Raw genomic sequence first — 22498 nt, forward strand, 5'->3', positions numbered from 1 at the left:
GTCATTATTATGATTTATTAAGAAAACAGATGGTAATGACAACAAGAGCTGCATTTGCTACAATGAAACAATGGTGTGTTATAGTAATAAAACTTTAACTTTAATGCAGGAAATACAGCTTTTGACTGAACACAGTTTAGATTTGTTTGAAATTATACTATAGTGTTTAGATACTTTTTTTTCTAAGAGAGTTTTCAGTGTTGAGCATGGATAATTGTAGAACTGAGTACATACATATACATATTATGTTTCTCTTTCTGTGTATATAATATCACCATACATTATTTAATTAAATTACTCTTATATTTCCCCCCTGCTTCAGTATTAAGGTTTATATTCAGGTTAATTGTTTTTTTGCCATTCATCTCAGTGACAAACAGTGGCCCAACCCTGCATGTGAATTCATAGTATGCACATATTTTACATATACTGTTTTGTTCAATGAAACGCTATGAGGCTGTAAACTTAAAAAAAAAAAAAAGCAAACATACCACATTCTTTTTTTTCTGAATTGCCATGTTAACCTGACCAAGTAGGAACTCATTTTAGGTTCTCTATTGTTGCAAAAAATAACTACATTCATCAAGGAAATAGTTCTGAAAATAACCTGTGCTAAATACATAGCCTTGTCCTACTTTAAAGGATCACGCCTTTGGACAGTTCAACCTCAATGAGACACAAAGAGAAGTTGTACTAAAAACATTAAAACATAATTATGAGTAAAGAATTGGAATGCAGCTGTCAGATAATTATAGGATTATTATAAGCTTAATGCATGATTAGATATTTTTAGCTTTTAACTGATTACATAAAGTCCAGATATTCATTCAGATATTAATTTTAAAGTTTACCAGGATATTGGATATCACTGGAATAAGATTATTTTAAATCTACAGTATATCAAACCCTCTATATTATTAAATAGGATATCCTTACATATGCCTGAGAAGTAATTTATTTTTATTTTCTAAATTGCTTTCTTTCTTTTTAGCGCATGAGGAAATTATGAACATGAGGGCAAGGAGGACCTCGTCATTGCACTGGTAAGTCTAACCGTTATTTTCTTGTTCCAGTAGCCTTTAATATTCTTGTCCCATCTTGTTTCGCTGCGTATAAACACAGAGGGCAGTGTTCCCTGACAATAGCGGCGAACAACTACAGCACATATGCCCATGTGTTCGAGGAAAGAGGTGTATTGTGCTAAAGCTGTTTGTTGAGCTGGTGAGCCAACAAGCTCTTTTTATATATATTTTATATTTTTTAAAAATGCATGACATCATTTTAAAAAGTATATATGGGCTACAAAAAAAAAAAAAAAAAATCCAAAATAATAATGACTCTTTTTATTTGCATAATTAAGTTATCAACTGCAATCTAACTGCATCTTTTTATATAAATTAAAAGTAATCAACTGTTACATCTACATTAAAATACAAAAATGTATGTGTAAACTTGCTCACATCTGTTTTAAGCATTTTAAGGGTTTTAAAAATAAAGTATAAATGAATATAGCTAACGCATATAAAAAACAAGCTGTACGAACAACAAACTCATAAATTACAACAACAACAACAAAATACTCAAAAAAGTAGGCTAATCAATACTGTAAAATCACATTCGTGATTCCTGGACAAATAAAAAATACACAATCAAGGGTGTGTAAACACACACACACACATATTATATATATATATATATATATATATATATATATATAGATATAGATATAGATATAAGCTTAAATCAGACGTTAAATATTTAAGAGCGCAAAAGAGAAAAAATTAATTAGTAAGGCCTTGTCCTTTTTATATTGTAGAACAGCTTAGGTCACTTGAACTAAAATCCATTCGATATTTAAGGCAAGAAATATGCGTCCGAAAATGAAATCATTCAAAGGGCGTACATTAAATATTATATAGGCGTAAAATGTCATTCGTTCAGTCATACACACAATAGATCCTGGTTATGGACAGTTGACATATCCTTCCATCCAAAATCCCACCTTTTTTTACATATACAGTTTTGTAGTCAAACCTTTTCTCTATCTCTCTATTTATCTCTCTATTTATCTCTCTATCCCTCTATCTATCTATCTATCTATCTATCTATCTATCTATCTATCTATCTATCTGTCTCTCTATCCTTCTATCTATCTATCTATCTATCTATCTATCTATCTATCTATCTATCTATCTATCTATCTGTATCTGGGGGGAATCACCTATATACAAATGAATCATCAAGCAAATTCGCCGGCGGTTATAGCTTTTTCGAAGTCTCTACATTATAACTAGTTATTGAGCTGGTGCAGGATCTGAGGCCATTTATGTGCAGAGGGAATTCATCGCTTTTCGCTCATCAATAACTCCTTGGCAGTGAACTATTGGAACGAGTCGAACGCGAGGGGTGAAATGCGGGTCAGGCTGTCTAACTAATATTAAAATGCGTCCGCAACACTAGAGCAGTGCCGAGTGGGTGGATGGGGGCGTTTTCAGGCTGGTGGGGGTGGACAAAAAATCCCTATCACATCTGTAGGGTCTCGAAGCAAAATAAAAGGCTTGAGATAAGGCAAAACGGCTGTTTCCTAGGATTTCGTTTGTTAAAGAGTTATGCTCTGTCTGTTTGTTTGGTTTTGTTATATTTAGGAGGAAAAAATCTTATTTTTCTCTGGTGGTTTGAAAATTGGATTTGAAAATGGGCTCTGTTGCTTTGGCTATATGATTTTTAAAAAGTTTTGGCTTCTTAACTTTACTGTTTTTCTACTTTTCTTTGCTTTGTTTATATGCTTTTTTTATTTCGTATCTGTTCCCGTTTAGATAGCTAAACTGGATAGAGAAATTCAGGGCACGGTCTTGCAGGTTACCGGGCGGTCATATGGTAATAACGTGCACAATAAACCCCAAGGAACAAAAGAAACTTATTTTTCATCAGTGCTGTCACGTGTCCGCTTTGTGCACAACATGTTTGAGACGGAATATTCAAGTGGGTGCTCCTATGTTTTCGAGATTTAATAGAATTGGATAGTAAAATTATTTCTCGTTTGTCCCTCTCATGCCCACTCAACCCTTTCTTTTATGTCCTCTGTTTCATTTACTCAACCTATTGGAGTGTAGAGGGGTGATATGAAAAATATGAAAAAGGCTGAACACATCAAAACACATTTAACCTCAACGAATAGAGTAATTCTAATGAAATTAATTCTGTCGTAACCTAAATCATTTTTGTTAAATGGAACAATTTGTTTGTTGTGTATGAGAACATGATTTAATTGAAAATGATAATACATTAAGTGTTCTAACAAACAAACAAACAAACAGACAGTAAATAAATAAATAAATACATACATAAATAAAGCATTTCCAAATCTGTCTTAGAAATGTAGTATTGGTCTCAATGCATAGAGATTGTTAAATCTTATCACCTCAGATGTGTTGACATGTTCTTTTTCAAGCAATTGAAAAATAAATAACTAAAATACTAAAAACAATATTTACATAAAAAAACATTTGAAAATCAACTGGTTTCTTTTGTGCGTTTTTTGTTTGGTTTTTTTTTTAATAATGACAAACAAATAGTACTTTTGTTCCTAATCCCCAGTTCTGACCCTAGTTTTAGTTATTAATTCTGACCAAACATTGTAGATGCCAGACAGAAACCTCTCACCAGAAAATGATTTAGCCAAGATGCTAAAGAGGTCATAGCCTAACCTGACTAATTTTGCACTTGGAATTCTGTTTTAAAACTTCCAATAGAGGAAAGGCCTCTCAGTAGTCGTCTATATGTACCCTGTAGAACCGAATTTGTGTCCAAAACATGAAAATCGCAAATACGTCTCTACAGGAATACATGGGCGACGTAAAAGCCACGAACGCCAAGTTGGGTTTGTATTCGTCTCGGTATGAGGCACGTGACTTTACATGAAAGTCGTGTGTGCTTAGTACCATAAGGAGTTTGAAAAAAATAGAACTACCACAGGAAGACATGAACATACGGAGCCAAAATTGTAGAAGCGGAAATATGCTATATCCCATCCACTGTAAACTATTGATTTAAAGCCTTTATATCTTAATTAAACACAGAATCTGCTCTCTACCACCACATTCATTCTCCCTGAGTTCGTCGAATCATAAATAAACTCTAAAAACAGAATTTCTAACGTAGTTTTACTTGGTTGTAATAGGCATATTAATTCTATATAATAACGACAAATAAGAATCAAGCCAATGGTCTTGGAAAAGAAAACATTTGTACTGGCATAAATGCTCTCAATAGATGTATAAAAATATGCTTATACTACTAGATATTTCCCTGCACGCCAAGTCATAAAATGGCGTGGTAAAATAGCTAGCATAGCATAATGTAGAGTAATTATTAGCATTTGATCCGTTATCGAAGTTTAAATGCGATAACTTATTTTTTTTAATTTTATTTTACGACTAGTACCAATACTGCTATTAGCATAATATTATTAATACTGTTTAAACAATGTAATTAGTGAAACTCTTGTAACGACACAAGTTAACTGAGAAACATCCCTAGGTGTTGTGGCATGATCCGAGAAGATTTGGCCATTGTGTATGAGTGTGTGAGAGAGCGAGAAAGGGGGGAGAGAGAGAGGGAGAGAGAGAGAGAGAGAGAAAGATAGAGAGAGGGATAGAAAGACTGAGAGACTTCGCGGACAATGGCGGAAAATTGAAGGTATATTTGCAAAAGCTGTGGTTCCTTATCCGGGGACTACATCGCCCCATGCCATTGGGCCATCGTATCACGTGGTAAAAGTAACTTTACAGGGTTGCTCGCTAGTAGGAGGGCTTTATGGAGCAGAAAAACGACAAAGCTAGAAAAATTATTTTCCACTCCAGAAATTAATGATCATGAGCTCGTATTTGATGGACTCTAACTACATCGATCCGAAATTTCCTCCTTGCGAGGAATATTCGCAAAATAGCTACATTCCCGAACATAGCCCCGAATATTACAGCCGTGCAAGGGACAGTGGCTACCAGCATCACCACCAGGAGTTATACCCTCCGCGGGCAAGCTACCAGGAGCGTCAGTATAACTGTGCAAGCATCCCTGAGCCTGATACTCAAAGAGGACATGGACTTCCTCACGCGGGGCACCTGCTCGGAAAAGGGCAATCTGCCTCATGTGAGCCCCCACCGTTACCCCTGTCTCCTGCCACCCCTCCGGCTGCATCCTCCGCCTGCAATCAAGCCACCCCGGAGCATCCCAACAGCTCAGCCTCTGCCAAACAACCCGTCGTGTACCCATGGATGAAGAAAATTCACGTCAGCACCGGTAGGCAACTTGAGTGTATTTCTCTTAAGCACTATAAAGCTCGCCCCTCATCCTAACTCTCTCTCTCCGTCTGCCTCACTCCTTTTTACACTCATCCCCTGGCCAGCCTCTGCTACGATAGGATAGAAGCCTTTGAAATGGCACAATTGAGGCGGATTTACGACTAGGCATTGGTAATTACACCCACCATAAATTTTATAGCCGAGGTATACTCTGGGCAGTCGTATCACCATGTGGCTTCTCTTGTTATGAGTGTGCGAGAGAGTGAGGGAGATCTGGGACCAGAGGAAAAACTAAGCTTTATAATGTTGCATTAATAATTCAGTGCTGAGTCCAATGTGATTTTAGCCTTATTATAGAAAGCTAACTTTAAGATATTTTAGCCCACCCTCATTTCCTCTGTCGCCACCATTTCTCAATGAAAGACACGCTTGTTTACCCTATCCTTCCCTCGCTGCCTCTTTTCTTTTCTTTTCTATTCTCTTCTGTTCTTTCTTTCCCTCTTTCCCTTTGCTTCTCCTCTTTCCAGTCAACTCTAGTTACAATGGAGCGGAACCCAAGCGGTCTAGAACTGCTTACACTCGCCAGCAAGTCTTAGAATTGGAGAAGGAATTCCACTATAATCGGTACTTAACACGGCGAAGACGTATCGAGATTGCTCATTCCTTGGTCCTCTCGGAGAGGCAAATCAAAATTTGGTTTCAGAACCGCAGGATGAAGTGGAAAAAAGACCATAGGCTGCCAAACACCAAAGTCAGATCCTCGTCCTCCACGGGCATTTCCTCCGGGTCCAACACAAGCTCAGCGGCTGCAGGCGTTGTGGCGGCAGCTTCCACCACTAACACCATGTCAGCCTCCGAGGACCTCTCCGGAACCGAGCGTGGCGAGGATATTACAAGGTTATAAGAGAACTATTTCGAGGAGAGACGGGAAGATCAAATGACTGATTATTTATAAAATATAATATATTTTGTTTTCGTAGGTATCTTGTGCGTAAAGGGGGTTCCTTTAAGTCCACAGTTATATAAAATGCATGTTATATAGCATGGATTATTGCGAATACCTATGGATTCTTTTCTACGCGAAACAGGGTTTAATTTATCGAAAAACTGAATCAATATGATGTTTGTTTGTTTTTGTTTTTTTTCTTTTCATTTTCCAAGAGAAATGTTTTGGGCGAAGCAGGTTATGGACATTTTATTCAAATGTTATTTGTGGGCCTTTCTTTGCCCAGCTGCCAAGGTGAAGTGCACAACGAATCTATTTATTTCTCACTTGAGAGAGCTGGTACGTTTTTTTGTACTGTAAATGAAAAACACTATCGTGGGTATCGATAGAAAAAAATATCTTTGTTTTCTTTAAAAGTAAATCATGCTGTGGGGTTATCTGTCGTATGGAAAGGTTAAGACTTTAAATTATCATTTAGTTTTTTGTTGTGATGGCGTTGTGTTTAGGCTATTAACAGCAGATTGTTGTGAGATGCAATAAAACCAGTTTAGTGTATTTGTGCTAATTATATTGGTCAATAAAACGTAAGTGTCTATTAGTTTTACCTAGACTCGGGTGACTTTTATTAATATGCAATGTAGATTAAATCCCCGCGCATAAAAAGCGTAAAAGTTTTATTTATATTTTTTTAACAGTGGTATACAGAGACTTTCATGTTAGTCAAATGTAGGCCCAAAAGTAAAATCGTGTTTTCAGAGCATTTAAAAATACACCAGTGGTGTCGAATGGGTTTATTGCAGGAAATTAATTTAGCCATTTTATTTCTGCCATACCTTCTCTAGTATCTACAACGCTATCTCTCATATTTGAGCGGTGAGGGTTGTGCAGGGGTTAGTTTGGGTTCTGTACACATCACTTTCTCACGTATTCGATTAATGTGGTTCATAATTCGGGCCTTTTCAGAAGGGACCTTATCGCTCTTCATTCCAGAAGATGGCTTGTTATTCATTACTGTTTTCAACATGGCTGAAAATGTCTCTGAAAATCAATTTCAGTATTCAAAAATGTCCTGCACTGCTTCTGTTTCTTTCCACTATTAATTTCGAGCTTTATCAAGCTGACAAACAAATTCAACCAAATCGTTTTATTTTATACTAGATAAATTAAACAGTACAACACTGGATGATATCCAGAACGTAAAAATAGGTCGAACATTTTATGGTCTTAATGAAATAGAGCCCATATATTTAATGTTAGTTTAGCTGAGTTTAAATATGTAATTCGTTATTTAAAATGAATGCTAATTAATCATGATATATTCAGGTGCAATAGAGTATCAAACGAATCACCTTTACTACTAAAAAATACGTGTTATGGGATAAATGTGTAAAAAGGCAAAGGCTGTGAAATCGGTCAGTTATATCCATATTATTATTATTATTATTATTTAAATGAAGCAATTTGCATGTTGTGAAATATAACCCTAGTACCTCTGTTTTCGAAAGTTCTGATTCAAGCCACTCCTCTTTGTGTTCCATATTGTTATTTTTAAAAAGTGGCGCTAGATCCTGTTCGAAGCAACGTCATAGCCAAAGCAGATACATGGAGCTATAGACACACAGGACCAAAATCAGTTACAATGCGTCATAGAACGCTCCCACATGCAAATTAGTTTGAATTCTATTGTGACGTTTTTGTATTTTTTTTTTTTAAATGCACAAGAATATATTACATTTTAAACATAAAACACGTAGCGTTTCTATTGAAATAAATTCTCAAAAAAAAAAAAAAAAAAAAAAAAAAAAAACCGTACAGAAAATAAGGAATGTGTTTGATTAATTGTAAATCGGCATGACTTGAATGAAGATTACACAACGGCTTGCTAAGTGGGGGGCTGAGAAGCACAAAGGAGTGAGTCATTTTAGACCATCAATCAAGTCCGACAGCAATAGTCAATTGTACTTCTAATGTATTAAGTTGTACAGGCAACTAAATAGTGCACAAAAGCGTCACTGCAAAATATGTTTCAGCGGATAGTTTGTCCAAACCTAAACGAGAAGAAAGACACTGGCCATCGCCTCAGCCTGGCCATGACTTTGGAAGTCACTTGAAAAGAGTATGTGCAGAACTGCATTCAGAGACCATTATGTGACTGAACAGCGGAGAGAAATGAATGTGCACGCCTAAATCGTAGCATCCCGGCAGCCTCTTTCGAGATGCTGTCGCCTCCATGTCGCGAGACTGAAAAGATACTTTATTGAAGTTTGTGGCAACTAAGAAAAGTCGAGTTCAATTCGAGGACACATTTTCTGTCCCATTAGGTTCATTTCAGCCGGGTCGGCCGACCTCTCCCACCCCTTGACCCCACAGGCTCTCTCAACGTGTACCTTCTGTGTGCACCCTCACAGGCTTCCTGGGGTTCCACCGGTGCTCTTGCTTTCATTGTGGGTTTTTGGTTATATTGATGTGGCGATAGAAGAAGGACATCTGAATGTGTTTCTCCTTTGTTGCTTTGGACCGTATGACCTACGAGATCGGTGAACTCTGGGACAAGGCTCTTCTATAGCGTGCGATCTTGTAACTTTTGCACCCATTTTCGAGCTGTTAGTGTAGTGCTGGTCAGTCTGTATAAGTAACGTTTCTAACGTTTACCTAAATGAAAAAAACAAAACAAATAAGACAACAGTTGTAAAACCAACATCTAAAGTGCTCGATGTAGCCGAGCATTTGTACAAATATTTTTTTTTTTTTTTATTGACTATTAACTTAACTGCAGGTTTTCTGACATCCAAACAGGTATGGGAACTTTTAAAACAAAACAAACCTGTTTCATGAGACGAACAGCAGTGAAATTTTGAGATTTTTTTTTTCTCAGAGCTGCTACTCCTGACTTTGCTGCTTGGATTTCTGACATTAAACGGCAGGTGTAAAGCAGCTTTTCTGTTACTAAAAATGCACGCTAAAAGAAAAAAGAGAACAAATGTCACGTTTGACTTATGTTGTAGGCTACTAAACTATACATCAAACTAACTGTATGCTATTGTTCAGGGGACAGGTATAGGAAATCATCGCATGTGGATCTTTGCCAGCCAATACACTTTCACACAAGTTTCAATTTTGCATGTATAAATATTTATAGCTATACTTACAGTACTGTAAAAAGCGAAAACGTACCTATTTCTACGTAATATGACCCTTAAAGTAACCCTTAATAACTATTATTGGTGCAACCGAATTTAGTGAGGTTGATTCAGTCGTATTAAATATTTTTACTTCAATAAAACTAGTTAATTTAGATTAGCTGATTGGATTAAGCAAAACAAAACGTTTTCTTCTTTTTTTGCGTTGGCTATTCGGGGCAAACGTGCAGAAGACAAGTTACGTTGGAACATTTTTAATTTTAACTGTTAGATTAATCGTTTTTAATGTCGTATTTGATGAAAAAGCATCTTCAGACAAACTACTTCAGTGTTCTGTGCTACAATGCTCACAATCCTATTTTAGTTGCTGATAAATAAGATGTCTAATTAGGTGACAAGTGAAAATAATCACAAATGTGCTAACTTTTCTAAATATTTAGAAAAGTTTTTAAGACATTTTCACACAATATTTGTCATTTAAGAAATGCATCGATAGTTGCAACGACAGTAGGCTTTCTGCAATAGCTCATAATTGATCCGAATAACTTAATCTATGCAGGATGAACAACATGGCGCCAGCATTTGCACTGTTTTCCAATAGTTACAAATCATTCTCTAAAGATCGTCTTAGCTTATAGGCCTATGTTGAACATTATTTAATGATGGCTGTGTTCCGTTTCCAAAACGAGCACAGAGGTCGTTTGTTATAAAATAAATTTAAATACAACGTTAAATTACAAAGGTACAATGTGACAATAGGCCTACTGCAAAGAAAGAAGAAATGTCTGCACTTTCATGTTAAAGTTGTCCAAGCTGCTGTAAGTTACGAGAAAAAAAAAAATACTGAATTTATTAAGCTATTGAAAAATGCATATAAATAAAATGATTTAATATTTATAGGGAAATTATTTATTATATTTACATATTATATTATGCTGTATAAATAATTCCTTCAATAAGTAGGCTATTCAGTAAATAATTCAGTAATTATAATATAATTAAATTAATGTCAGAATTATACCAGATGCGACCTGGCAGTGGTTAAACTATAACACTATATTTGTTAAGCATAAAAATAATAGAAGGACACAGTGGAGGGCTACAATGACGGCCACGGCCCCATCACTGTAGTGACCCTTACAGTATAGGGAGGTGGGCATTTCTTTATATGCGTCCATAAATCAAAAAGATGATTGAGGGTTTGCCCTGCAGTACAAGTAGTGCCACACTGCACAAAAACTGTTGTGTTTTGAACCTGCCCTTGTAGGAAGAAGAGGAGGAAGAGACAAGCAGGAAGAGCACGAGGATCATCACCTATGTCTGCAGAAACGTGCATTTACCAAACGCTTTATCAGAAATATTATATCACCGATATTGTCAGACCGATATTATGCAACGACAAAATTATGTTTTTTTCCTGAATACAGTTACAAATAGTTTATGCCTTTATTAGTGGTTCATATTGACTTTGAAATGTTTGTAGTTGCACAGTAATGCACATTATTTACTGTGTCAGTGTTTTTTCCTAAACTGGGGCGGAATGGATATCTATTTATTACCTTGCATCTTACTGTTCTACTAGTGGTTTTAACTTGTCGTTAATCTACGAACGTTTTTACATATCAAGGTAACGAGGCTTTCGGGGAACATACTTTAATTTTAAAGTAGCCCCTCATTTACACGGGAAGTGAAGAATCACACTTTGTGTGTGTGTTTATATTGAACCTGACACTGACCCGTTGTAAAGCATACAGGTTCCACCATGTCAATTATTTCACGAGACATAAAACTGTTATGAGAACAGATGATTGTTTCTATCATAAAGAAGTTAGACACTATAGTAATTGCGCAATGACAGTCATCTGTTGGCCCTGTCGTTAGCATCAAAATTATATAAAGTTTTACAACGCACCACTTTTTAAGCATTGTTGAGCACGTTTTGACTTGCCTATTTGTTTAGATATTCTAATTTTCATAATCATAGGGGCTTTTCTGGTACAGAATTTCTTATCTCAGGGAAATATAAACAGCCACGTTATCTTTAATAAATGAACAATAAGAAATTATCACTAAGATCTACCATTCTGTGAAGTATACTGAATGCATTGTCATTTTGCCTTTTTATTCTAAAATGCATTTTTGTCAACTCTTTTTGTAAGATAAGTGTCTTCGCAACTCAATTAAGTTCTTAATAGGTTCTTAGCATTGTTAGGAGGTCCTCTGTATAAACTGAGCTATGGTGAACGTCGCAAAAAGGCTCAGAGTTGAATCGGGGGTCACCATGTTATTTTCCAGAAATGTGGCAGTTCTACTGAATATCCGCTCGACACATACAATACATAATACAGCTCTTTTTCCATGTCCTATGTGAGAGTCTAACCATGCCTTTGACTTTTGCACTTTCATTTTTTTCCCGCATTTTATGCTAAACGAAGAGCGCGAGCGAAGAAGAGTGTCTGCATTGCGCTCAGCATATCTCCATAATCTTTGTTCTGATGTCTTGCCCCTTAACCTTTACACTCAATATGACCCCAAATGCTATGCCTAATGGCCACCCAAACTAAAGCAGACTGAGAGAGGGGACACACGACAAAAAATAACATTGTTTTAAGAACAGATACTTGCCACAAACTAAAACTATATCAGGTATCAAATAAACGCATCATGTGGCAAAAGCTAAATTACATGGTTTTATTCAAGTCAAAATATTATGTTTTAATGAACCTAAAAAATACCATTGAAAATCATTTTACTCTTAAAATGACCAGGTAGAAATAGTCAAGTAACCGCCCGTGTTCACTTTTTAGGTTATATGATTTATATTAGGCTATTAGTAAGAAAAATAAGTTTTTCTGGGCGCCCATTTCATCCTACAACATCAAGACACACCCCATGTTTGTGCACTCAAAAAACAATTATTTGTCTCAAAAACAATATTTAATTTCATCATTTACTCTCCTAATGCAGTCACACGCAAAGCATGCTGGGAACTAGATATCCACGAGAAAGCCCATGAGAATTGAGTGACCATGAGCTAAATGAGAACACGCCTTAACTCCAGATTAAGTGTCAAACAAACAATCATAAGTGGAAAATGAAGAAACCCCTTTAATGATAAACGTCTTGGGGGCGTTTTGGGATTTCCCAAAAGCAACGTACGCCTGAGTAAGTTTTTACGAATCATTTTAGAATTACGGGCTGTTTCCCCAAAGCATTACAAATAGTAGCATGGAAGTCGTAGGAATTGAAGCACTATTGCATCGTTAAAAGTCATGAAGTCACCTGCAGGACAACCGCAAAATTACAGCTTGATAGAGTTACGATGCTTAGCTTCAGCAACAGTGTGACTTCTATATCAGGACACTTTTATTTATTTTTCTTTAATAATAATCTCAAATTCATTGAATAGTTAGAGTTTGAATATATACACTCTAAAAAATGCTGGGTTAAAAACAACCCAAGTAATTGGGTTGTTTTAACCCAGCGGTTGGGTTAAATGTTTGTTTAAAATGTTGGGTTAAAAAGTTTTATTTAACTCAACTATTGTTTAAAAATTACTATATGGCTGGCTTAAAATGAACCCAAAGTAGGTTGGAAATTAAAAATCAGACACATAATTACTAGAGGCAACAATAATCATCAAAAGTGAACATTTATTAATAAGCAATTTAATAAATGTTTACTGTTTAATATTCAAAACACTTATTAATAAATGTTAATTTCCAGCATACTTTGGGTTCATTTTAAGCAAGCAATACGGTATTTTTTAAACAATAGTTGAGTTAAATAAAACTACCCAGCAGGTTGGGCAAACATTTAATCCAACCGCTGGGTTAAAACAACCCAGTCACTGGGTTTGTCCATTTTCAACCCAACTTGGGTTGTTTTTTAACCCAGAATTTTTTAGAGTGTACATTTCCACAAGAAACACATAACAGTTTTCTTTAAACCAAAAAAAAAAATGCAACATGTAACCTACATTCTAAAAAATGCTTGGTTAAAAACAACCCAAGTTGGGTTGAAAATGGACAACCCAGCGGTTGGGTTAAATGTTTGCTCAACTTGCTGAGTAGTTTTATTTAACTCAACTATTGTTTAAAAAATTACTGTATTACTTACTTGAAATTAACTCAAAATATGTTGGAAATTAACATTTAATAATATGTTTAATAAATGAACATTAATAAGTTTAATGAATAATAATTAAATAATAAACAATTATTAAATTGGATAAATGTTCACCTTTTGATTATTATTGTTGCCTCTAGTACTCATGTGTCTGATTTTTAATTTCCAACCTATTTTGGGTTCATTTTAAGCCAGACATATAGTAATTTTTCAACAATAGTTGAGTTAAATAAAACTACCCAGCATGTTGGGCAAACATTTAACCCAACCGCTGGGTTTGTCCATTTTCAACCCAACTTGGGTTGTTTTTAACCTAACGTTTTTTTTTAGAATGTAGGTAGGCTAAATAAATAAATTTAAAAGCAAATAAACACAACTATGCCTACAAGTGATAACTGAAAACCCCGTTTAAATTTTTAACGTCAATATGAAATGATGAGATGTACGTGGTTTTCGTTATGGGGAGACAAATTATTTGACTCACTGGTGAAAGTTTTGGCATTAGTTCAACATCTTTGGACCTGGCTGCCACTTGAACTGTGCACGTAAGTTCTACGTAACAGAACGATCTGCGAGCTGTTTGAAAAGAGGCGTTGCTTGACGGTTGGCCTATAAAAAACACATTCACAAGCCGCAATTTGAGATTTTAACAGCGTGGGAACCCCAACAATATTTTTATTCCTGGAAAAGTGTCTGATGAAAGAGATGAGTGATCTTGTGATCGCTTCAAGTTGCCAGGCAACAAGCTACACAAGAGTCGCTCTCAGAATTGTAGAACATCCATTATCTCTAAAAGTTCCTTATTTTACCGAGTTACCGATTGAACCTACAATGCGTATCCTGTTTTTATCGAATTAACCTGTAGTCTTTTACCCAGTCTCTGTCTATAAAGTCTCGTTACAATGAAGAATTCATCGTATAATGGCACAAGGGGCAGTTTGTTAAGAATGCGGTCGAATATGAATGAAGGGCCACCTGAGAACATCTCCACTAATCTGTATCTGAACCGTCAGGCTTCCACACTTTTATCTCACGTAAACGTTTATTAAAAATAAAAGATGAAGTAATTAATGTAGGCTAGCCTATGTCAGAGACTGTGCTCATATCTAGTGACCACACAGACGTTTGCAACAAGATAAAAGAATCGACTGTAAAATCCATACTAATCATTCTCATGTACAAATCTCACGTAGCTATAGGCTTCATGCAGACAAATGTGCTTATACCAAGACACTCGGAAAGCTGTACTCTTAAATCTCATCCAATTTGCTCAGTTTAACAAACAAACAATAAAGAAATTGTTAAAAAGTTAACTGCAGTTATAAATTAAGTGCGTTATATTCACTGTCATTTCCAATTGGTTGACATATCCATATATAGCCTAAAAGAATGATTCCATTGCTGCAACTGAGAAGTTCCCAGTGTCACGGTATAGATGTAGAATTGTGTATGGAGGCTTTTGTCCAGTCCTCCGGGGTGTCTGCAATGTGTCTAAACATATGCGGTCATGAGGAGGTCACTAGACGTGCTGCTGCGCCGCAATGATTAATGTCATCTTTTCTATAGAGAAATGGCATTCGTAGATTAACGTTTTCTGTACTTCATGGTGAGTGGTTCAAACAGCCATGTTCTACTGGCATAGAATATGAATTCTAGTATTCGAAATCCTATTAAAATGTTAAAGTAAATAAAGACACGCTGGTTATTAAATCAAAAGCAACTGAACAACTTTATCTTAGAAGGAACAAAGATTAAATTCCAATGACTTCTTAGACAATAATTCATATAGGTGTTTAGATAAGACGTTAGAAATAAAACATGAAACTACGCATTTCAACATGAATGCAAATAAGAAGTTCTTGACATATACAGTGCCATCAATTTATTTATGAGTTTTGTTATATTAAATGTTCACAATGCAGAAGTAAAATGTGGCACAGGTGCGAGGAAGTTGCTATTACTCTGAAATCAGTACTGTCAACAAGGCAGATTTAAATAAATTGTACCTCATGAATTGTATTCATCTTTCAGGTTTCCTATATTATATAGGCTATATTTTTTCCATACTGGACTGAATTTGGCATGATACGCACTTTAAAATAGCTAAGAACAATGGAAACAATTAACAGAACAGTCGACTATATCAAGTCGAGCTCATTTCTAAATTTCATGAATACTTGAGAGATCTTTCTAAATTTCACTCCTTTTATTTAGGTTCACAGTCTTTGCTCTTCAGAGACAGGCCCATATGCATCGTTATAACCGACAACATCCTCTGCTCGTCAAAATCCTTTACTCTCTTATTTGTCCTATGCCTAAAAAGCCCATTAGGATTTTACTAATGTTTACGGAAGAAATTATGCGCTGTGCAGAAACAATGAAAAGATTATGATGATTTTATGAAATCCAAAAGGTCTACTTGTGGATCTCAATAGACAGCCTACATAAGCAAGAAAGCAAGAAAGAAAGAAAGGTCATGTTCGTTAAAATTCTTTTATCCGCCAATACAAAGTTTTAAAAACTGGGAGGGGGGTGTCCATTTTGGGTAATGTCCTCACCAATTGGAGTTATTGTAGCAACAGACATCTATGCACTGGCTCTTTGTGCATTCCGTTAATTTGTCTATTATTTCCAACATTTGCCTCATTCCCGTTTTTATACTCTTTAGATCTTTGCATGAAATGGTTAAAGCGATGTTATTATCGATGTTTTATGCAGCTGTTTGTGTCAGCAACCACAAGAGCGCAGAAGGTAGGGAGGAATTATAAAAGGGTTGACACCCAGAGCGACCGGCGCGCTTTTGTGAGAGAAAGAAAAATGATTTATTGCCAGCAACGTGGTTCAAACAGAGTTCACTGAGAATTGTAGTGTACCGGCGGAGGCGCTGAGTTATGGTCTTGCTGAGCCACTACATCAAAGATTCCTTTTCAGATTTAGTGAATGGACCCAGCGGCATGAGACAAGGGAACAAACTTACTTTAATTAGAAAATTCCCAAGATCACAGGCGACTTTCAAACAATAAGGGAAGAGTTTGAAATAGGGGAACCATAAAAACCTGCAGAATGATAATAAAAAAAACCTCCTTCACCAACACCACCTCTTCCAAAATATTAATAAAATAAAAAAAAATGCATCGAAATAGTTTAAATAGCATTTATTGAATATCTAATTCAAATGTGGTTATGGAATGAGTACTCTTGCATTCCCTGCACACTCGGGCGCAGTAATATTTCATGTTAATAGCGCTGCAGCTCGGCAGAAGCCGGACTTGTAATATGCATAGTGAATGCTTCTATTTGACAAGGCTTGTGACAGCAATTCACTGAACTCAAAATAACAAATCGTTCTTTAAAAAAGATTGATTTTAGTGTTACAACCGGAGAGGATAGCCCCGTGGCTCTTTGATATTCTTCTTTAATAAACAGTATATGAATAGTTATGATTTGACTAGTTAAACCATTTGAAATGAAAGACAAGGCTTTTAAATTGCTGTCATTATGCCGCCATTTTACACGTCATTGTTTTAATGCAGGCCTATAATCTTGCACATGTGCGAGGATTGAGATGACCATTATTCAAACATAAACCTGGCCAATATGGAAGGCCTTTCCTGGCATCTTAGAAACTCTTTTAGCAGTGTATTAATATAAACATTCCCTAAAAAATCCCTGCAGGAGAAAGAGAGTGAGTTGTTGAGGCTATCAGTCTTTGTCTTCGAAAATACGTTAGACATGTTATTGACAGTACTGAGTGTCTGAGTAAATACTCAAACAAGACACTGTGGAGAGTAAATGAAAAGGGACTAGTCCTTGGGTTTCAGTCCTTGTGCACAATTAATCACTAGTGCGAGACAACCGCTGTCCACAGCTTATGTAAAGGAAGGGTGGTGACTTTTATGTTCACTGACTTAGGCTACTTCAACGCGACTGCTTTATGTATAATGTTATCGGCACGCCATTTTAATCGGCAACTGGCTAAACACGAATCCTTATGTGTCGATAAGTTTCTGAAAAACAGGATCTGGGCAGGTTGAGTGTCAAATAATCAACGTTTTGTAGACCCTCTTCCTTCCATAGGCTACATGACGTCAGAGAGGACAATATAAACAATATTTATATTGTGAATATAAAGCTTTTGAGATCAATTAGTAATTATTTAAAATGAGTTTAGAAACTTGTTGGAGCCGGGTAACTTGTTGTTTTTAAAGACTTTACCATTGCCCTAAAATGTCATGCTTATCTGCTCCTGCTCTTTGTTCATCGAGACATTGTTTTAAATAGTAGACAATGCGATTCTTACTACAGACGATCAACTTGAAAATATTTCTTTGGTTCCCCGAGACTAGGGAAATGGCCATCATAGCGACTCCTTTCTCACACTGACAGTTAATTAAAAAACCAAACTCTATCCTTCCACTAAGATTCTTTTTGACATGCATTGTCAGTACAGCAATGACAGTCAAAATCCCTTTGTTTGACCACACCCATTGATTCTCTTGATGTCTTTTTCACCAGGTATAAAAATGAGCAGAAATCTCAAAACACGTCAGAAAATTTATAAAAACGCCTTTAGTATTCGACAGATTCATTTAACCTGTGTTACAATTTCTTTCACAGATCAGAAACGTTGTGTGTTATCCTTTTTTTCAAAACATGCCGATGGAGAAAGACAAACGATGTATATTACTGAAATATTTTATTCACAAAGAAGCATTGCTAAAACATCTACATGGCTGTTTACTATAGATTAAAAAGATTTTAAAACGATTTTTAAAAGAAATAGGCTATTGACAAGACAAGTATGGAGCTGTTGTTACAACTGCAAAGCGTTAAATGAATAAATCCTTAACTATAAGGTAAACAAGTCGATTATTTTTAAATACCTACCACAAGAGGACTCAAAAGTAAGTCAAGGTTTCAAAAACTGTAATATAAAACATTATCACGGAAATGAAGTCTGTATTCTGCAATCCATTGTGGCAAAACTAAGAAGACGCGATCCCAGACATGCTTGTCTTTTCTCTGTCCAAATGGGTCTCCTACTCCCACCCACCTCTCAATCACGCTCTCTGAACTCTTGTCAGCACGGTAACAGGGTAATGTATGAGCTCTGCTCATGGCTTTTCGTCTGTCCACAGGATAATCATTCGAAATTGCAAAATAGTTGAAGAATGCGGAGGAAAACGGAATCGTCGTTTGGTTGCTTTCGAGCACTTTACAACTCAAACAGCGAGGGCGCGAGGCTATTGGAGGAGGCCATCACGTGACTACATTGTTTACCCTTGTTGGCAAACAATTAAAGACGCGAGTGAGTGTACTTTTATGTCTTTCCTACACCTTGTGTGATCAATTACTCAACCCGAGTGATCAGGACGGTTAGAGATGCACAAGAATTCGTTTCACGAATTTCACATTAACACTGCATACTTGAACAAGATATGTTGCAATAAATCTCATGTTTGTTCAATGGAGCAACATTTCTCCCCTTGTGCACTACAGGACAGCAGTTCTGCGTGGAGTCAACATGCCGAAGACAATTCATCAAAACATTATGAAGGCCATATTTGGAACCTTCAAAAACTCTCTCATATCCAACAACCCTATTCATCCTCTGCTGATGTCAACTACCCTACGAATGAAACGACAAACTCCCTCGACCATGGGAATGCTACGGAAAGAGACAAGAGATGCAAGCTCTCAACTTCCTGCTTTTCAAGCAAAAAGTATCCATGGATGAGAGAGACACATACACCTATAAACTTCAGCTCCATTAACGTCATGGAATCAGGTGAGAGAACTCGTTTTTGGAGTAAATGAGGTATATTGATTTGTATTGCTTAGAAACACTTAATCTAATCAGTCAGTCATATTTTAGTCGATCATGAATAACAGCTGTGTCAGATTTGGTTCTATGTCAATGTGATTTGTCACTTAGACACCGATGTCAATGTCTGACATCACTGAGTACAGTTATTAATCAATTATTAGTGTTTTCCTTCCTCCTTAAATAGAAAATTAACCCATAATTACAGGCAACATTTCAATCTTGACTAATAAAGATGGTGTTTATTTCCAGTAAACCCATGTAAGAATGTGCTTAAAGCTTTAGTTTCATTCTGATATTTTATGGTAATTAATTTAAATATGTTTAACAGTCCAGTCAGTCAAGAACACAAAAACTAAAGAGTCTTGTGGACACATTGCTAGAGAAAAACACAAGAGTAGGGCAAATATAATCTATGCTTATCACTCATTGACAATTATTACATATATATTTTAAGTATAGGGATTTGATATGGTGTCTAACAGTGTTATAATGTTTCACTGTGTGAAGGTGTCTACATAAAAAAGAAGAGATCTTCTAAGGAAAGTAATATTTTCTAGAGACCGCCAGTTGTTCTGTGAACTTGATTAAGTTTAAACTTTTACTAAGGAGCAGAATAATAATAAAAAAAAGTCTACAGTGGAAATTTTATATGGTTTGAGGCTATGCTTTTCTGGGTCACACAGATAAAACTGTTTCAACTGTTTAGCCCAAGCCAAATTCTTACATTCACACTAGTGAATAAATTGTACAAAACACACGATAATTAGTGAGGTTATACAGCGAAGATAATGTGGTGGGTGTCAGCTTATATGTACAGTAATGAAAAGATGGCATTGAGGTCACTAATTGGAAAAACTTTTTTGATAATTATTAGGATTCTAGCAGTAGAAATCACACGGAATGGATAATTAACTTAGTGATTAGTCTACCAACAGTGGTCCACCCAAAGACAGCGTTCTGAATATGAAGTACACCAATTTATCACTGGGGGATTAAACTTGCAGCTGCATATTCAAGGATGTCATGCTACATTTTCATAAGTTTCAGAGAGATTATGCTATTCAACACAATTAATAATTTGGGACAAGAGTTCTGTTCACTGTCTAAACTTGAGAATCAGTCTATGTTTGATGAATCTTGTGTACTTAAACACTTCTATGTGATGTTTTCCAGGTGATTCCAGGTACAGCAGTGAAGCTGGAGTACAGGATAACGGCTGTTCTAACAGTAAACGGGCACGTGCAGCATTCACCTCCGCCCAGCTGCTTGAGCTGGAGAAGGAGTTTCACTTCAGCGCTTACCTGTGCCGCCCACGGAGACTTGAAATGGCTGCGCTGCTGAAGCTCACTGACCGCCAGATTAAAATCTGGTTCCAAAACCGTCGCATGAAGTATAAGAAAGATCATAAGGAAAAGTCAATGGCAAAGTCCTGCCTGGAAACAGGTAACCAGCCCTTTGTGATTAGTGGAAGTGCAGCAGTGGATACTCCAATGCCATTAAAATTCCAGTACCACTACGAGAGACCGTGAATGTCTGTGATGAACTGTGCTCACTTGTGAAACTACATGAAATCCAACAACCAGTGACTTCTGCTTTCAGAATCCAGCACTAAAGAATGATTCACATAATGACAGTGACTTCTTTCAACATCTTTGATAAGTGAAATACAAATTCTCCACAAAATATGTAGCTGTTCTGTTTCTGATCAGCTATTTTCCCCATTGTAACTCTCTCTGACATGATTTATATATAAGGAAATTGAAGATTTATTGCCTCTAGATGATGATTTATATGAAAAGTTAACTTGGACGAGTTCAATAACCAAGTTCACTTTGATCCAGATTACATGTTATCAGCCAGTACATGGCACATCAGAGTTAGTCTTCATTGTGCATAAACTGCTGTAGTAATATCTTTGCAAAGTGCCAAGATTTATTGCACACGGATGCAAGCCCGCTGGTACAGGTTTATCTCTTGGACACAGAAATTCAAGACTTTGAATGGTCATTAACATCCACTCTCAAAACGATATGGTATTTTCCCAAGGCATATGCTGAATCTTTTAACTCTGAATGTTGTTGATAATGTCCATGTTGAATCCTACTGACTGGTTCTCCAATTAACAATGCTCTACTCTGCGTTTAACTTTACACAAAGTGTTTTTCTGTTTTATACTGAAAGTACTGGTCATTTAAATCTGAATTTATGGTGTTTTGACTAACAAATGAATAAAGCAACAAAACAGGACGTATCTACTGTGTCACAATGTCAGAATCCTTGCTTTGTTTGGTTTCTACCTATTCATGTAGACAAAAGCATGATCGTGACAGAGTTATTACCACCTTTATTGTAACTTGGCCATATCTGACTTAAAGCATGTGTTTTGAAACTAAAAAGTGGTTGCTTCAAACTAATTAAATCCCTCTGGATGGTCAATAAAGGTGACTGTACGTAAATGACAATGTGGTCATTCTGTTGTTTTTCAGATCTTTTTTTTCTTTGTTAGTTTGGTAGTAACCTTTGAGAACAACTGAGAGTGAATCTTAATTTAGCTTAAAAGAGCTTCTGTGAATTTACTTTGATACTTTTTGAATTAGGCAATACTGTACTTTGTATTCTTAATACATAACCTTACATATATGCCTTCCTCCGCCTCCGCCTACCAACCTCGCAACATTAATCATTTAGACAAGTCGCTCTCTTTCTCTCTCTCTCTCTTTCTCTCTGAAGCAGCTTCACAAGCGCTCAACCCGCTGGGCCTAATGACAGGCAGTGCACTTCTCTTCCAACACTCTTCTTCAGAGCTGAAGCGCAACCAGAGAAAACAGATTTGGTTTTCTCCTTTCCAAAAAACACAGTCTATTATTACATTTGAGCAAAATTGGACTACAGCACCATTACCGGTGAAGAAGCCAAGGCTTGTGGGCACCGCCCGTGGCAGGGTGGGCGATAACTCATTTTGATTAATTATGTTTAATTAGGACGTCGCCGTGTGTCATTTTATAAGCTAAGCACGGAACAGCAAAATCTACCTTTTCAAAAATATTAACTTCAGCTGAAATTTGAACTAATTGAGCAATTTCAGTTTGGCCAATCTCAGTCATTCTGCGTAAATCAATCTAGACCCAATATAATTAGTAGCCTAACTTAGTAA

At 36.2% G+C, this 22498-nt stretch overlaps 2 protein-coding genes across 2 annotated transcripts; both read left to right on the top strand.

Annotated features, from left to right (window-relative positions):
- The first annotated feature begins 715 nt into the window (after positions 1–715).
- hoxc3a (homeobox C3a) lies at positions 716–21591 on the top strand. The gene is made up of 4 exons (XM_051880751.1): positions 716–719; positions 1000–1043; positions 19017–19305; positions 20518–21591. Exons 1-4 carry the CDS (start codon positions 716–718, stop codon positions 20871–20873), a joined length of 693 nt encoding a protein of 230 aa, XP_051736711.1. The 3' UTR covers positions 20874–21591.
- hoxc4a (homeobox C4a) lies at positions 3844–6853 on the top strand. Its single transcript, XM_051879854.1, has 2 exons — positions 3844–5301; positions 5831–6853. The coding sequence occupies exons 1-2, from the start codon at positions 4869–4871 to the stop codon at positions 6205–6207; spliced, it is 810 nt and encodes a 269-aa protein (XP_051735814.1). The 5' UTR covers positions 3844–4868; the 3' UTR covers positions 6208–6853.
- Positions 21592–22498: the final 907 nt, after the last annotated feature.

This window comes from Ctenopharyngodon idella, chromosome 22, assembly GCF_019924925.1.
Source record: "Ctenopharyngodon idella isolate HZGC_01 chromosome 22, HZGC01, whole genome shotgun sequence".
NCBI classification, from domain to species: domain Eukaryota; kingdom Metazoa; phylum Chordata; class Actinopteri; order Cypriniformes; family Xenocyprididae; genus Ctenopharyngodon; species Ctenopharyngodon idella.

Excerpts from the sequence above, each read along its gene's own strand:
- hoxc3a (XM_051880751.1), top strand. Across the intron at positions 1,044-19,016 it reads AGGACCTCGTCATTGCACTG|GACAGCAGTTCTGCGTGGAG; the intron begins GTAAGTCTAACC and ends TGTGCACTACAG. Across the intron at positions 19,306-20,517 it reads CATTAACGTCATGGAATCAG|GTGATTCCAGGTACAGCAGT; the intron begins GTGAGAGAACTC and ends GATGTTTTCCAG.
- hoxc4a (XM_051879854.1), top strand. The coding sequence starts at position 4,869 with ATGATCATGAGCTCGTATTTGATGGACTCTAACTACATCGATCCGAAA. Across the intron at positions 5,302-5,830 it reads GAAAATTCACGTCAGCACCG|TCAACTCTAGTTACAATGGA; the intron begins GTAGGCAACTTG and ends TCCTCTTTCCAG.